The sequence below is a fragment of the Alligator sinensis genome, unplaced genomic scaffold, assembly GCF_000455745.1.
Source record: "Alligator sinensis unplaced genomic scaffold, ASM45574v1 scaffold166_1, whole genome shotgun sequence".
Classification (NCBI taxonomy): Eukaryota; Metazoa; Chordata; order Crocodylia; family Alligatoridae; genus Alligator; species Alligator sinensis.
In genome coordinates, this window is record NW_005842098.1 from 2216954 (window position 1) to 2233722 (window position 16769).

Genomic DNA, 16769 nt, shown 5'->3' on the forward strand with positions numbered 1-16769 from the left:
GTCCTGCATATTATACTCGCATCCTTTTGTTTTGTTTTTAACTTAGGTTGAAAGTCCTTTGGAGAAGGAATATAGCTCTTTTGTGAAATGCCTTATTTGACATTGGTACTATATAAATAATAACTCTACCACTTGCTTTCTGTACTTCTCATTGATATAGATTCTGGAAGGGAAGGAACCAGTTTCAATGCTACTTTTAAGTGGGCAGTTCTCCACTTCTGTCAGAGAAGTTTATGTATCAGTTATCTTCCTACTCACCAAAATAAATAATGTTCAATAGAATTTTGTTTTTTCATTACAAAGATTTGCATTTTGAAATTTCATAAATTGAAATATGTATGTACAAGACACTTATACTCTAGGATGTTAAATATATGGGAGTAAAAAGATTACTTGATAACATGGCTTTTATAGCCTTCAGGTACATTTGCCTTGTGTGGTGAGTAGTGTCATTCGACAAAAAAAATTAAGTAGCTGCTTTGTTATAGGGTCATCTCAATCCCAAATTCTGGAAACTTTGCCATTTCAGGAGTTTGTAGCCATTTATCCAAAGACTTGAAGGGAATGCTACTTACTGATATATATGTATATGTGTGTGTGTGTGTGTGTATTAAAAGAGCATTTGCAAATATTGAGTCATATGTATATATGTATGTGTATATATGTATATGTATGCATATATATATGTATATATATATATATATATATATATATATATATATATATAAAATAAATGCTCTTTTAATTTCTCTCTCAATAAATGCTCTTTTAATTTCTCTCTCTACTTAATGTCTGTTTTTTGCAGTTTTCAAATAACTTTGGTAGGTTTTGTTCATTTTATACATTGCAGATTTCTTCTGCAGTGATCAGGAATAACATTATTTGCCATATAGTTCTAAACATATTGTCTGTTTTCATTGAAGTCCAGAGTTGGTGTCCATGACAACACGTTTTACAGATGAGCTGATGGAACAGGGTTTGACTCAGAAGATCCTCACTCTGGTGTCTCATATTGATTTGAACAACGAGTTTGAAAAACTACAGAGGGAGCGTGGCCTGGGCAGTGAGAAACATCGCAAAGAGGTAAATGAGTGTTGTTCTACTGAATTACTGAAGAGATTCTGTAAGCAGTTATAAGTATGTATGTACTTAAATTTAGGTGGGTATTTTTTTAAAGTAAAATTCCAATGGTAGTTTATTCACTTATTTAAAATGTACACCTTTTTCCCTCCACCTGCTCCTGCTTCCACTTGGGAGCAGTTTGGAATGAGAACACCAGGGAAGCGGTGGAGAATAGGAATGGCTCAGCCAGACTGTGCTTTTAATAGTCATGTGGGACATAGTACTGAAAAAAAAGAAAGTTCTCGTGTGGAAGAAATTCAGTAGCTGGTTAGTCTGTGTTGGGTAGAAAGATAGGTGGAAGGTAGTGGAGGACAGTCACAGGCTGGTCAGTTGGTTATTTCACAGCCAGTGAACACAGAATGGAACTTCATATTTTCATGAATGGTTCTGGACTAGGACAGTTGTTAGGTGCCTTTTATTTTTCTTCTGGTAGCAGTGGTTTTTTGGTTTTTTGCTAATGCACATTGTTGCATTTGGATTATGGGAGTCTCTGAAGCCTGTATGCTGCTGCAGCCATTGCTGAAGTAGTAGGGGAAGAGCCAGCTAGTTCCTGAAAGTAGTTGTAGCCTGGAACTGGTCAGGGGAACCAAGATTTTTTTTCCTGGCTAACTACCGTGTCTTTCAGTACTCTTGTTTCCTCATCTTTCTAGTGATTCTGGTGTATTGGCCAAAATTGTTGATTTTATTACGTGCAAAATTTAAATTTGATTTTTTTTTTAAAGGTTTCTGACCTCATCAAAGAATGCCGACTATCATTAGCTGAAAGCCTGTTTGTCTGGACCTGCCAGTCACCCCTCAGCAAGGATGATACTCTCATACTTATTAGTTACCTGGAGAAAGTGACGGTTGAAGCTGATGGCTCACTGGACAGTGTTAACTTGTCTCTCCTCATGGCTCTCCTTTACTGCTTTGATGTCAGTTTTCTAGAACAAGGCACAGAGGATCAAGAAGGTAAGAGTGGTGCTTTTCTGAGGATTTTAAAATATGGATAATGGTACTTTACTATTTAACCAAATTTACTGCTGGTGATACTTACAGTGAGTACTTATAATTTACTACAGTAAGGCATATACATTTCTGGGGTATACATAGCAAGCAGGATATTTCTTAGAATAATGAAAATACTTCAGTGGGATGAATGTTAACCTTAAGACTACCTGAGGTACTGTGCTTAGTAGTAGAGACAAAACTCTGTGGTTTGTTATGTAAGTTGAAATGAAAGTGAATAGAGTACTCATAGCCGAGATCTCTTCAGTTTTAATTCTAGCTCTTTACACTAGTTCTTCTCCCTAATTCACTTAAATTATTTGTGACTTCATTTCCTCATGTAAAATGGGGCTGAGAGTAATTCTGACAGGCTGATGAGGCTTAATATGTTTATGTTTGTAATGGCTTTTGGCAACAAAGAGCTATGTATACTTTAGTCTTTTTGCATGTATATATTCTTATATTTATAGAGGAAATGGCCCAGTTGACGAACAGTTATATTGACTTGTTCATTTCATTTATTAATTTCAGTGCAGTACATACAGCAACTGCGTGGAATTTCCTTTCTTTTTTAATAAAGGAGATGCAAGGGAGTGAGTAATTGCACATTCATGCTGTTATTTCAGTGTGTAATGAGATATTCTTTTTTTTTAACTGAGGAAACTGAGAACAGCGTTTGTTTCTCAGTTGAATATGATCCATAGGAATTGGTTAGTTCCCTTGCTATGGAATTTTCTTCCCTTTTAGGCTGATTGAATCTGAATTTGATAATTTTAAGAGCTTGTTGTAAGGTCACTAACAAAAGTTAGTGTTTAAGAGAGTGAAGTTCTTGGTTTTGGAAGGGGAAGTTTTTGGAAGTTTTTAGGTTGATCTTGTTACTTTGATACACAGCTTTGTACATGCATTCAGAGCCTGCACCAGATGCTTTTATATGAAGGAATATTTTGGTTTAAATAAAGCCTATTTAAATAGATGCATACAATAAATTATTTAGCCTTCAGACCATTTGAGAGAATCAACCGATCAGTTAAAAAGGTACAGAAAGTTCATTTTAACTTTTTAATACATGAAGAAGAAAGATTAATTGTGATAAAAGTGTATCTTTATACTAGATCTTTATCTTAATGGAAATAAGTGTTTGAAGTTAAAGTCTTCCATGAAATGATGAGTCATTTGTTTTCTAGATTTGATGCACCAGCTGCCTCTGCTAACAGAGAGACAGTATATAGCAACAATCCATACTCGTCTTCAGGAATCTCAGCCGTGGAAACTACCAGGACTGCAAGCTACTGTTAGATTAGCATGGGCATTGGCTTTGCGAGGAATATCTCAATTATCTGATGTAACAGGTAAATTGACCCAAAGGAGCAGACTTGTTACAGCCAAGTCTTCAGGATTTGTATATGCTACAGTAACTTATTTTTTGCATGATAAAGTTGTGTTACTGTTGTTCTGTAGTACTTGAAGTTTGGCTGTTGGGAATCACATCATTTGAAATGTGCACGAGTTTAAAAATATTTGTAGTTTCATATGTAATATGCAAACTCCCTTTCACTTGGAAGTTAATGTTATACTAAAAAAATATGAGAGATTGTATCTTAAGAGCATTAATGTTACTTCATTGCCTAAATCTCATTTAAGAAACAAAAATAGATTTATATTATAATCTTTTGTAGCGATGCACTGATACATTGGTCCATATTGTATCAGCTCTGATAAAAGGAAAATTGACATTATTGGCAATCAGCTATTTTTGGCTTGAGTGTCTGATAATGTTGCCACTAAATGCCGTGTGCAGGGGCGCAGCTGCAGCATGCACAGGACCAGGAGTGTAGTCTGGCTGTGTGGAGAGCAGTATCCAGCTGGTAAGTCTGTTGAGGGGAAGGGGCATAGGGGGGCAGATTGAGGTCCCCACAGCAAGGGACGGAGTGGGGCAGGGACAGGGACAGGCACTGGCGCTGCCTGGGCTGGGTGCGGAACAGAGCTTCAAGCGGCTTGTCCAGTGGGTATGGGAGGTGGCTCTTGCCACTGCGTGCACCCCCGAAGGAGGCATGAAAGGCATTTGCCCCACAGATCTGTGTGTGGAACGAGGGCAAGCTGCCACTGTAGGCCAGGGGCGGTGCCAGGCTCTTCCCGGCAGGGGGGTTGGGCCAGGGCTGCACTCAGCGTGGGTGGCGGCAGCTCTTGGGTGCGAGGGAGGGCTACAGAGTGGACTACACCAAAGTTTGCTGTAGCCTCCCAGAGCCCCTTCCTCCCAACGCCACCATTGCCTGTCCTCAGCGCAGCCCCAGCCCAACCCCCTCTGTCACCAAGAGCCTGGCACCAGCCCCAGCCTGCAGCAGCAGCCCGCCCTCGCCCCGCGCACAGATCCAGGGGGTACACCCCCCGCCCATGCCTCCTCAGCGGGTGCATGCAGCAGCGGGAAGCACTTCCCATGCCCCTTGGACAAACCGCTTGTGGCTCTATCCCACCCCACCCCGACTGTGCATCGACTGCCCCTGCCCCACTCTCTCCCTCACCACAGGGACCTCGATCTGTGCTCCTCTCCCATTCCCCTTCCCTGCTCCCTGTCTCTTCTTTCCACCAGATTTACCAGCTGGATGCTGCTCTCCAAGCTGCTGGGTTTGCGTATTGGCTGTCAGATCTTTATCAGCTGATATGGTTCGTTAATAATTGGCCAGTGGTTTCATAGTTGTTTCATAGTTGGTAGGGTCGGAAGGGACTTGAGCAGATCATCAAGTCCGACCCCTTGGTATCAGCCCAAAAAATCTTTATTGGTGCATCCTTAATCTTTTGCACCAGAGGTTTCCCTCATTTTATGCGATACATGCATTCCTGGAGAGCAGCATATAAATCGAATTTGCATAAAGCGAACCCACTTTATAATGGAACAAATAGGGATACGTTCCCACAGCAGTGAGGGAGTGAGGCTGGTACTAGGGAAGGGGCGGGGAAGGGGGGCGGTGTAGCCTGTCAGCAGCTCTGAGGGCTGCAGCAGGCAGCATAGTGGCAGGGACTGTGAGTGGGTGAGGGGCCCAGGACAGGGGGGGCGTAGCTCTTGCTTCTACGTTCCCCCTGGCAGGGCTGCAGGCTTGGGTGCTCTGCCAGGCTCTTCCCGGGGGGGCATGGGTCCTTGGATGTGTGTGTGGGACAGCAGCAGGCTGCCGCTGCAGGCTGAGGCCGGTGATGCCACCAGGCTCTCCCTGGCGCTTGGCAGGCAGGTTGGGGGCGCTATGGCGATTTTTGGGGTGTCAGCAGCCCCCCTCCCACTGCTGCTACCTCATTCCTGCAAGCAAGGCTGGGGGTTGCGGCAGTGGCCCTGGGAGGGGGCTGCTGACAGCCCAAAAATCACCGTAGCGCCCTCAACATGCCTGCTGAGTGCCAGGGAGAGCCTGGTGGCGCCGCCAGCCCTAGCCTGCAGTGGCAGCCTACTGTTGTCCTGCACGAAGATTTGGGGGCCCACACCCCCCTGGGAAGAGTCTGGCACAGCCCCCCCAGCCCGCAGCCCTCCTGGGGGGTGCGTAGAAGCAAGAGCCGGGCCCCCCCTGTCCTGTGCCCCACACCCACTCTCAGTTCCTGCTGTCTTACTGCCTGTTGCAGTCCGGGGCCTCTGCTTCTCCCGCTCATCCTAATCCCTGCTGCAGCAGACCCGAAAACAGCCTGCACCACGGAACAGTGCAGCCCAGGGTCTGGGGCGAGTGGGGACAAGTGGAGCCTCAATTGCATAAGAGTGAATTTGTCTTGCATAAGAGCATATTCACATATATGAAACCTGCATAAATTGAGGGAAACCTGTAGTGAGTTTAAGCATCAGTTCCACTATAGCTAGGTATTGGAATATAGAGTGTATCATGAAAAATATTTAACTCAGTATATTTCATAGTTTGAAGTTTCCAAATTCTGCAGTGGGTCAGAACTGAATCTGTTCTAGAATAGCTTTCCTTTGATGTTAAAACATAAAAGATCTTGATATTGTGAAGTTTTAATTAAAAGATCATTTTAATTACTAATTAATGGGACCCAACAGTCTTGTATAATGAGATTTGGTCACACCAGTGTTGTGCAGTGAATTGTTAAGTGTGTTATATTTTGGAATGTGACTCAATATTTGCATCACTGTTGGTGTCGACTCTTTTGTACATCAGAAAGACTTAGGTGGTTTAAGTTGGTTGATTTGCAGGTGAGCCAGAAACTTTAACCACATGTTTGGGTTTTTTGGTAACAGATAATTATATTCTCTCTCCTTAATTCTCTCTATAGCTCTTGCAGAATTCACTGAGGCAGACGAGGCAATGGCAGAGCTAGCTATTGCTGATAATGTCTTCCTCTTCCTTACTGAATCAGTTGTGGGATCTGAAAATTTCTATCAGGAAGAATTTTACATTCGCAAAGTTCATAACCTTGTCACAGACTTCCTTGCACTCATGCCAATGAAAGTAAGTTGTATGTATGTGTTTGGATGGACAGTTACTGAGAATTTTGTGCATGCAATCCAGATTTCATGTTCAGAACCATATAACAATTTCATAAAATTTAGGGTGTGTTCTAAAGCATCTAACACCATACTCTTGAATGCTTGGACTCAGAAAACTTGCAACTGTTTGAAATGAATACAGTTTAGAGCTTTAGTTTTCCAATATAAATGTGTTAGAAATCCAACTTGGAAAGTATAGTGACATTTAAAAAAAAAGTTTGTTAATATTTATGATTTTACTGAATATTACTGCTTTTTAAGGTATAATAGCACAGTTGGAGACTTTTGACTGAGAAAGGATCAGTGGTACAACCGTGCTGTCTCTGTAGGTTTTTACATTTTTCTTAATTACAGACTTCTGGGGTGTTATCCTTTCCTGTAGTAGAATATTGTCCCTGTGACAATATTTTGAATGATCAGAAACAGGAATGCTCCTGTTGCACAAGTGAAAAGTGATGTGCACGAAGCAGTCTGAGCTGTTTCATTTGTGTAAGACCTTGTAGCTATGCACTGCAAGGTGGAGCTCTGGGAAAAGTGCAGGATTTTCATTTAATTGGTGAAGGCGTTATTTTGTGACTTTCACTGTATCAAACTGTGCATTTTGGATTGAGTTGCCAAATGATGATTGAAGTCTTCCTGTGTGTGTTTTGGATCTATCCTTTTCTTCATCTTAGGTTGGCAGAATGAAAACAATGTCTGGAAAGAAAACCCTCCCTAAAGCCTTAAGGATCTTTTTGAGGGCACATAAGCATAACGTAGATTGTTTAATTAAATGCTACTCTGCTTAAAAATATTTTTATGTTAAATAGTTTAGCATTTAAGTCCTTTTCCTAACCCATAGACCAGGCTTGGCTCTAATAATATCAGCAAGCATCTTTTGTTTCCATAGCCTCATCAGCATGCTTCAGTCTTGTTCTGTAGCAACTACATGGAGTTATAGTAAGGCAGGGGTGTCAAACAAAGGACCCATGGAGCTGTGTGATCTGGCCTATGAGTCTCTGGACTGACTGCACATGCTGACTTTGTCTCTGGCCCTGCGTGCAGTGGACCCTGCACACAGCACAGGGGTTGGTCTGGAGTGAGGGCTGCATGCAGTGACCCTCTGGATTGGACGTGCATTCTGGCTCTGGGACTGGTCTGGATGGAGCTGTGTCAGAGCCAGCCCACAGAGCCGGTCCGGCAGGGCATCGTATGTGGTGCATGTCCTGTGGTGGCTCCCTGTGCTGTGTGCAGCACAAGCAGCTAGTCCAACTTACCATGCATGCGCCTGTTAGCCCCAAAGTTAACTGTGCATGGGCACTCTGGAGACCTGGCACTGCACACGGCACAGCAGGTTCAGACTCCCTGGACACAGTGCACAGGGCCTGTCCAGCAGGGCATTATATGTCCCCTGCACCCTGAACCAACTCCCTTTGTCACCTGAAGCACTGGGTCCAGCCTGTGTGCTGTGGGGAGTGCATGTCCCGTGCCGGCCCTATGTAGGACCAGTACATGTTGTGTGCAGCACATGGGCTAGACTGGGTGCCTTGGGCATTGCACAGGGGTTCAATCCTGTTCTGGCTCACAGACCAGCTCAGTGTCCCTTATCTGGCCCACGTGGTTGGATAAGTTTAACGTCCCTGTAGGAAAATGATGTACTGTAACAGGCAGTGGCTTCTCTACCAAGGCTGCCAGCAAAGGCTTTTTCTATAATGTAGATAATGTGTTCATTAGGAGCTGGACTTATTTCAGGTAGGTCTTTGAACACTTGCATTGTAGTAATGACTTTCATTTAGAAGTGGGCAGGACTTTTTGTTAATTAGTTGTGGATTTGTCAAAATCAAAGCTTTTCACTGGAATATTTTGGTTTTGACTGGAATTCTTTAGGAACAGAATTTGCTATCCAGGACGGGAAAGCAGGTCTGCCCATCAATTATGCTATTTCTTTTTCTGTTAGTGGTCAAACAGTTGCCTGTAAAATATATTTTCTTTCCGAATTCTGTTAGTTTGTGGTTGTCTTAGGCCCTGAAGCATAAGAGACTATACCCATAATTATACTACGTAACTTTTGATGCTCTCTTTCCCCACATAAGTACCTGTTTTTTTTCCTAATAAGCTTTTGTTCTCATCAAAATATTGTGATAGTGAGGCCCGTAGGATAATTATACATAAAATAAGCTTTAAATTTTAAATTTGTTGCCTTTTAAATGTCATTGGCTGTTCTTCATATTTTGGATAGGTAAATAAAAATGCCCAGTTTTCCCCGATGCATGCCCATTCATTGTTATGGGCACTTCTGACTTCTGTTTTGTGCACTTCATTTTACTGTCTTCTCTTTACAATAAACAGTGACAGACTTTGTGATCTCTTTTCACAAGAAAAATGTCTCATGTCTGTTATTTTTTTCCACTTATCTCTGTACTGTTAGTTACATGGTATCCTTTCTTGAATTAGTGTGATTAGAACTGAATAAGGTGTTTAGTCAAGGTTATATCTATTGATCTATCTATAAAAACAATAATTTTGGCATTACTTTTTCTACTGCCTTATTTTGGAATATCCTTACATTGGTGTACTTTGATTGCTGGTGCACTAATGGTAGTTTTCATTGAGCTGTCCATGATAATGTGGATTTTTTTGAGTAGCTGCAGTTAATTTAGAACCTCAAAATATATTTTCATAATTCAGATATTGTACAGCAGTGGGGGCCAACCTTTTTTTGGCAGACGTGCCCCAAGGTAAGCACTGCACCCTCCCCAAGTACCACTCTAGTCTCCTTCCCCTACCCAGCCTGCTGCTATGCTCTCTGCACTATCTATCACTGTGTTTCCTGCTTCCTCCCTTATCTATTGTGTGCCACATGTAAAGGCTGTCCTTGCCACTTGTGGCACTCATGCCATGGGTTGGCCACCCCTGTGCAGATTACATTCACTTATCAACACTGAATTACATCTACTGCTGGACTGAAATGTCATCTAGCTTTGATTAGGTTCCTTAGTTTCTTTGGTCTCCTTTAGTCTTGACTTCATTTCATTTTCAAGTTTTGACATTTTGCAGCTCTTAACCTTTTTTCCAGGTCGCTAATAAATTTCAGACCAGCAATCTTTCAAACTTTTTCAGCACATCTGTTTACTGTTTAGCATCCTGAGGATTGATTCTTGTTTCTGGTCTTTGCTATTTTTTTTCCTCAGCCTCTGCTTAATCCATGCTAAAACTTTCTTATCCAATGATTTGTTTGTTTCTTGTGAAGGAGTCTGTTAACAACAAAGGCTTGTTGAAATTCAAAATAAATACTTAAAGCTGTTTTTCTTTTATCCAATAATTTGTTGACATACTCAGGCAATTCTAGGAGATTAGTGAGAGACAATTTTCCATTACATACAGTAGCTGTGGTGTGTTTCCCTCTCCCTCCTCCACATAGTACATTCATTAAGGTACTTTTAATTGATTCAAACAGTTTTTTCTGGCACTAAGACTGATATATAATCACCAGGTCCAAAAGACAAAGACAATTTTTGTTGCTGTTCGGTATAGATATTCCTTGAGAAATATTGCAGTTTTCAATTCCATACACACAAAAGGTCATTTCATACTGCTTCCTCTGTTTCCACTGCACATCCATGGGGATGATGGTCTAATTCAGGGGTCAGTAATATTTCTGTGCTGGATCTGGTCTATGAGTAGTAGGTTGCCAGTCTCCAGTTTAATTAAATCTTTTTTTTTAATTCTGGTACAGAAATATGCAGCTTTACAAATAATGATGTAAATTTTGTGTCTGTTTCAAAGCATACTGAAGTAATTGGAAAATGGAGTTGGAGTAGGCTCTTGTTGCCAATTCTGAGGGACTTGAGAGAGAGAAATCGATTAAATATTTCTTTGAATATTGGCTATGTAAAATTATTCTTGGACCATTTGTCTGTGTGTGTGCTAATAGTGGGATTCATGTATCGTGTGCAAGAAAGATCAGATTCTTCTGGCTAGCATTGTCTTTTGGGACCACCTTTATGTCCTGCTTGCTCTTGCACTGTCCACTCTTCAGGGGTGGGCAAGTATTTGGGCCCAAGGACCACATGGGGAGTTTTGATGAGCTGTCATGGGCTGGGTCAGCACCCTTTCTCCCTCCCTGCCCCCCCATGGGTCCCCATATAGCTGTTCTGCTCCCCTCACTTCCAGCTATGGCTGCTGCTCCTGCCCCCACCCTCTGGGGGGGCGGGGTTTTGTCTCCTCCCCCTGCCACACCGCTCTGGGAGGGCGGGTGGCTCCTACCCCAGTGCGTGAGGCTCTGGCTCCTGCTCCCAGCTGCCTTCTACCTGCTCTGCCTGCCTATGGGGTGGCTGCTCATTGTGCCTGGTAGGCAGAGTGGGTGGAAGGTGGTTGGTAGTGAGGGGCCTTGCACATGAGAGAGAGAGGAGGGCATGGTTGTCAGCAAGCAGCACTACAGAAAAACTGGAGCAGGGTGGCAAAGGGGGACACACAGGTGGAGGGTGCCCCTTTGCTTACCCACTACTTACATCTGGATGCAGTCACTTGATGGGATGGGTCTGGTCTGAGGGTTGTAGGTTGCCAACCACTGCCTTAGGGCATAAAAGGTAGAGGAAACCTAATTGTCCCTCAGGTCCTCTGCTAATACAGGATCCACAGTAGGAGGGAAGGAAGGATCCATATGGACAAACATCTCAATTATTTCTCGTTGATTTATACCTTGCACTGCTGAGATTTTATTTTTCCCCACTATCGGACAATAAGAGAATAAACAAATACAACATTAAAATGAAATTCCATAACCTGGCAGTGAATGTCACCATTTATTACGATAGGAGTTTATTAAGGATATTTTAAATAAGTTTTATAAAACTTATTTTTATATTGCTATTTTTATTCTCTAATTGGATTTTTGGATAGCTCTTTCATTGTTGGCTAAAAATAGATTCTCATTCTTCTTTACCTCATAAATTGTGTAGGTGAAACAGCTAAGAAATCGTGCAGATGAAGATGCTCGTATGATCCATATGAGTGTACAGATGGGTAATGAACCACCTATTTCCCTTCGGCGAGATCTGGAACATCTAATGCTTTTAGTGAGCTCTGTTTTTTAATTACTTTGGCACAAAAGAAGTATTTTGGGCTTTTTCTGTTGAAAACATTTAGGACATTTTAATAGAAAAAACTCTTTGAATAATGTAGTACAGTGTTTATCATGCCTTAACAATTTTACATTAGAAGTGGAAATCTTCATTTTTTTTTTTTGGTTTAATTAAATGTAAAAATTTTCATTAAGTACTTTGTAGTAGCATGAATTTGCTGACCTGACATTTCCCACCCTAATCAAAATCAGTTCATTCTTTTCAATATGTAAATATTGTGCTGTTTTGTTACCTTGACTTAACTATGATGCTTAAATTAAGGTTCCTAGATGCCTTTTAAAATGACACATATTCTACAATTATAGTAAATGTGAAAATCCTCTCTAAAGCTGTAACGAACCCTTAACATGAAGAATTTGTAGTAAATTATTTTGAAAATTCCTTTATTTAGAGATCAGTTAATAGCTTCTAATCCATACGCTAACTTGTTTATTCTAAGATCATTGCACAGATACCCAAATGCTAATTTAAGATGAAACATGGGTATGTTTGTAGCAAGGTTTTAAAGGTAATAGATAGAGGGGGAATATCATTAAAACTTAAAAATATTTAAGAGACTAGTATATTGAAATTTTAGTGATACTGTGGCCATGGATTGTTAAGAAACTGCCACTTTCAGGAATGGAGTTCTAAATCATGAAGTATTAACTATGCGATGATTTATTCTTTCTGGGTTTTCAGGGTTGTGTAAAACATGCTCTCTGATAGTTATTGTCTTTGCTTTTTATTCGCATTGGTATTTTTTTCTCTTTAGAAACTCATTTTTTCTTTCTGTTTAGATTGCTGAGCTGTATCGGAAGGATCCATTTAATCTGGAGCTTGCCCTTGAATACTGGTGTCCTTCAGAGCCTCTCCAGAGCTCCACCATCATGGGGTCTTATCTTGGAGTAGCCCATCAGCGACCTCCTCAGCGTCAAGTTAGCCAAATTCTACTGGCTTTCTCAATTTTTGAGGGAAAAATCTTGTTTTAGTTGTCTCATTTGTGTGTCGTTATCCTTTCATCATGCTTTTAAAAGCAGCAGCAGTCTTTCCTGTAATGGAAGAAATGCCCAAATGTTTTAGTGGAATTACTAGAGCTACTCTCTATGTGGTCTTAAAGACCTGTTAGTTGTTGCTGAGATACTGTCCCATTGCTCCCAATCTGTATTAAATGGCTGCTATTGACTTAATACCAAGGGAGCCATCACCAGTTGTCTTGAGTTGTGGATTGTCCCCATAGTTGTCATTGGCATTAATAGGGAAGAATCTAATCTGTTTCAGAATTCTTGTTATGCTTGAGCTGCTTAATTTAAAACTTTGATACAAGAAGCTACAGTTGCCCAGTAAAGGATAATAATAATGATATTTGCATTTCTGCAATAGCATCTGATAATCTTGAAGTGTGCTATTGATATACCCTGGGAAGAAAAATGTTAGGATGCATTTGTGGTTGAGAGTATGTATTGGCATCTTACATATAAAAAAATACAAGGATACTATACTTATAGAAAAAATAAGAACCCAGGAAAGACAGTGCAATATTAGACTTAATAGCAATTCAAATATATTAAGGCAAGAAAGGTTAAGACATAGAAACAACCATAATTCTATGCTGTAGTCGCATCATGCAATAGCAGTGCAGTTATTTAAAGCCTGTGTTCCCGGATTAGATTTATTTTTAAAGACATATTACATTTTCCTCTCATGGAATCAAGATAGGTAATATAATGAAAAGTTATTACATGTATCTGTATTGTTTAATATTTATTCCTTTGCAATAACTTGAGCTATCTTGTTTTATCTCTTTCCTGTTCAAAACGCAAAATTTATATTCAATGAAACTGAAAAGAGAGTTCACAAGTATATTATTTTGGAGTAATTTTTTTTTTGGTCAAACCAGATGTTTTCTTTTGATGGTGGCTGTTGCTATTACCCCAAAATAGATGTTTGTTTATAAAGAATTACCTTTTTTTGTTCCAGGTTGTCTTATCAAAGTTTGTTAGACAAATGGGAGACCTACTTCCCCCCACAATTTATATCCCATATTTGAAAATGCTTTGGGGATTGGCCAGTGGGCCCCAATGTGCTCATTACTGCTTCAGTTTGCTGAAGGTCAATGGCAGCAGTCACGGTAAGAAAGGGTTCTGACAGTAGGCCTCACCTCCCAACTCTCTTCCTCTACAACAAGGCTGGTTAAAAAGCGGCCTGCAGGCTGGATGTGGCCCGCCAGGCCATTCTATCCAGCCCGCGGGGCCCCTAAAAATTTAGAAAATTAATATTTATCTGCCCCTGGCTGCCTGTCATGCGGCCCTTGATGGCTTGCCAAAACTCAATAAGTGGCCCTCCGTCTGAAATAATTGCCCGCCCCTGGTGTGTAGTGAGCAAAGCACACAGAGTGAGAGTGTGTATGTCTGGTGAGCAAAGCACACTGTGTGCAATGAGGGAGGGAGAGGGAGAGCATGTGTGTGTTTGTAGGGTGAGTCCCACAAGCACCCCCCACCATACACATGCACTGCCATACACGCAGACCACCATACCCACACCCACTCATAACCTCCAGCCACCCTCCCCCCACACCCACACAACTATCCACACCTACACACCTATCCACACCCACAGTATACAAGAGTAAGACTTAATTTAATCTATTGTGCGATTACCTCTATGTACACTACACAAACACTTTTTCCTCATTTACATGTATTTTTTTTAAATCAAATTAATGAATGTTGTAGATATTTGATTTTTAGAATATAATTTCGTGTTTTTTCTGGTTCTGAGATGGCAAAGCCCCTTGCTAAAAGGAGTATTTCTGGGGGCAAAGGGAGGGGCATCTGGTGGCAAAGGTTGGGGGCTAGGGAGAGGGACTTCTGGTCCCAAGATGGTGACCAGGGGGTGAGGCATCTGTCAAGGGGAAAGGCTACCCATGCAGCCCTTGACAGCTTGCCAAAACTCGGTAAGCAGCTCTCCGCCCAAAATAATCGGCCACCCCTGCTCTACAAGGTAGTCAGTAGAGTTCTGCATGAGATTTATTGTGGTTTAATACTTGATTAGTTACTGTTAATCATGCAATCATGGATGAAACTCAGGACTTCACTTTGAAATGTATCCTGCCTTAAAATACTAATTAAGTTATGTAAATTGAAGTTTGAGTTAATTCACTCTTGTAACATGTTTAAAAGAGCTATACTTGTAAGACAAACAGGTGTTGTGATGTACTGAGTATAACTTGACAAAGGCCTCTCTTCTTAGTAAATACTGGCCACATAGATTATTTGACATAGTGGTATAGGAGCCCAATATATAACACTAATGTCTGCTGTGCTTTCATACCATCTTGTCAGGTCAAAAATACTACTTGGTTAGTATTGTAATGCTTAAAGTGTAAATACAAAAGTTTTGATTCATAGCACAAGAAACTTAGTTTTTACTTACTTATCATATCAATAATGCCATAGCTGTAAAAGAAAAGAGCAAAACTGAGCACACAGCTTAGCGAACTTTATTTTCCTTTCTGGCTTTATTCTGATTTTGAACTGAAAGCTGCGATCACGTTCTCAATTCTGGCATACCATTGTAGAATATAGGGTGTTAAGTTTATAAATGGAAGAGGGAAAGACTAGTTTTTTAGGTGTAGCAGACGCCTACCTTTTTTTTCCATTTTCTTAGAGCAAGGGACGTTACCTTTTTTTAATAGTTTGAAAGCACTTAGGACATTGTGGGCATTATCAAAAAGAATGAATAACATTTTATCCATAGTTAGTACGACTGTAATTGTTTTAGGGAAAACTGGGATTGAGATGTGTGCACATGCGCACACACACAGGCACGTGCACACATGCACTGTGGCAGCGGGCAGGGCTGGAATAGTTGTCAAGAGCGTGGTGCCTTTGTCACTGGAGCGGGGGCTGCAAGCTGGGGCTCGGATGCACTGGAGAGCACAGTGCCTTTTCTCATCAGGGCCAGGGACAGGATGCTGACTGGGCTAGGGGTGCTGCATGGGCTCTGTTTGACTCATGGCTCTGGCCCAGTGCTGGCATCTGCAGCCACATGCTGGCTATGCCCCCCTCCAGGCTGGACAGGTGCAGCCAGCCCTGGCTTCACACCCCTTTCCCTGGTTAGGGCAGAGCACTGCTGGGCCAGGCTGGGCTCTCCACATGGGGCCTGTAATGAGTTTGGCCTGGCCCTGGGGTGCACAACGAGGATGCGGCTACAGGTGACGTGATGCAGCCAGAACTGTGAGCCAGAATGGGGCAGATGGAGCTCATGCAGGGCCCCCAGACCAAGTGTCATACTGCCCCCAGCTCCAGCCTGCACCCCCCAGCTCCGGGGACAAAGGCACCCTGCTCCCCAGTGAGCCCTGATAGCTGCTCCAGCCCTGTCCACTGCCACACGCATGCAGGCACTCACACACTCCACCCTACAGCTCCTAGGAGCGGGGCTAGGCAGGACAGCCCAATTCAGGACTTTTGCTTGCGTGTTCTCCAATGGCTGGGGTGATGAGGCAGCCTATAAAATTTCAGACTGTCCTGGCCAATCTGGGCCATTTGGTCACCCTATCCATAGAAAGATGATTTTTTGATACTTGAGTTTCCAGAATGCTGGGCTGAGCAGCGGTTAGATTTTTCCTTCAAAGTTTATCTCTGTTGCCATATGCAAAAGGGCAAAAGTTTTTAATAATCAATTTGATATTTTTTTAGCTGAAAACATCCAAGGAGCAGGTGGGAGTCCTGTGTCTTGGGAGCATTTTTTCCACTCCTTGATGCTGTATCATGAGCACTTAAGGAAAGACTTGCCAAGTGCAGACAGTGTCCAATACCGTCATCTCCCTCTGCGAGGTATCACCCAGAAGGAGCAAGATGGACTGATTGCATTTTTACGGCTCACAACTACTATAGTAAAGTGGGTAAGTAATACTTTTCTTTCTCCTGTTCTGCTAATCCATTGCTGTATCTCGTCTTGCAAAAATTATTTGAATTGTTTTCTAGATCTTTGTTTGTATATAACTCAGTAGTGGAGACATTTGCCTCAGATGATTCATGGGTCAAATTCAGCTGGGTCTTTTATTTTTAAATAGTGATTGC

At 41.9% G+C, this 16769-nt stretch overlaps 1 protein-coding gene across 1 annotated transcript in view; it reads left to right on the forward strand.

Moving 5' to 3' along the window:
* Positions 1-16769, forward strand: part of NUP205 (nucleoporin 205) — a 99267-nt gene that overhangs the window by 30380 nt on the left and 52118 nt on the right. The window contains 8 exon segments of the mRNA XM_006024209.3: positions 924-1083; positions 1845-2073; positions 3294-3458; positions 6370-6545; positions 11524-11640; positions 12486-12623; positions 13666-13816; positions 16386-16591. Coding sequence (XP_006024271.2) covers positions 924-1083; positions 1845-2073; positions 3294-3458; positions 6370-6545; positions 11524-11640; positions 12486-12623; positions 13666-13816; positions 16386-16591 — 1342 coding nt within the window.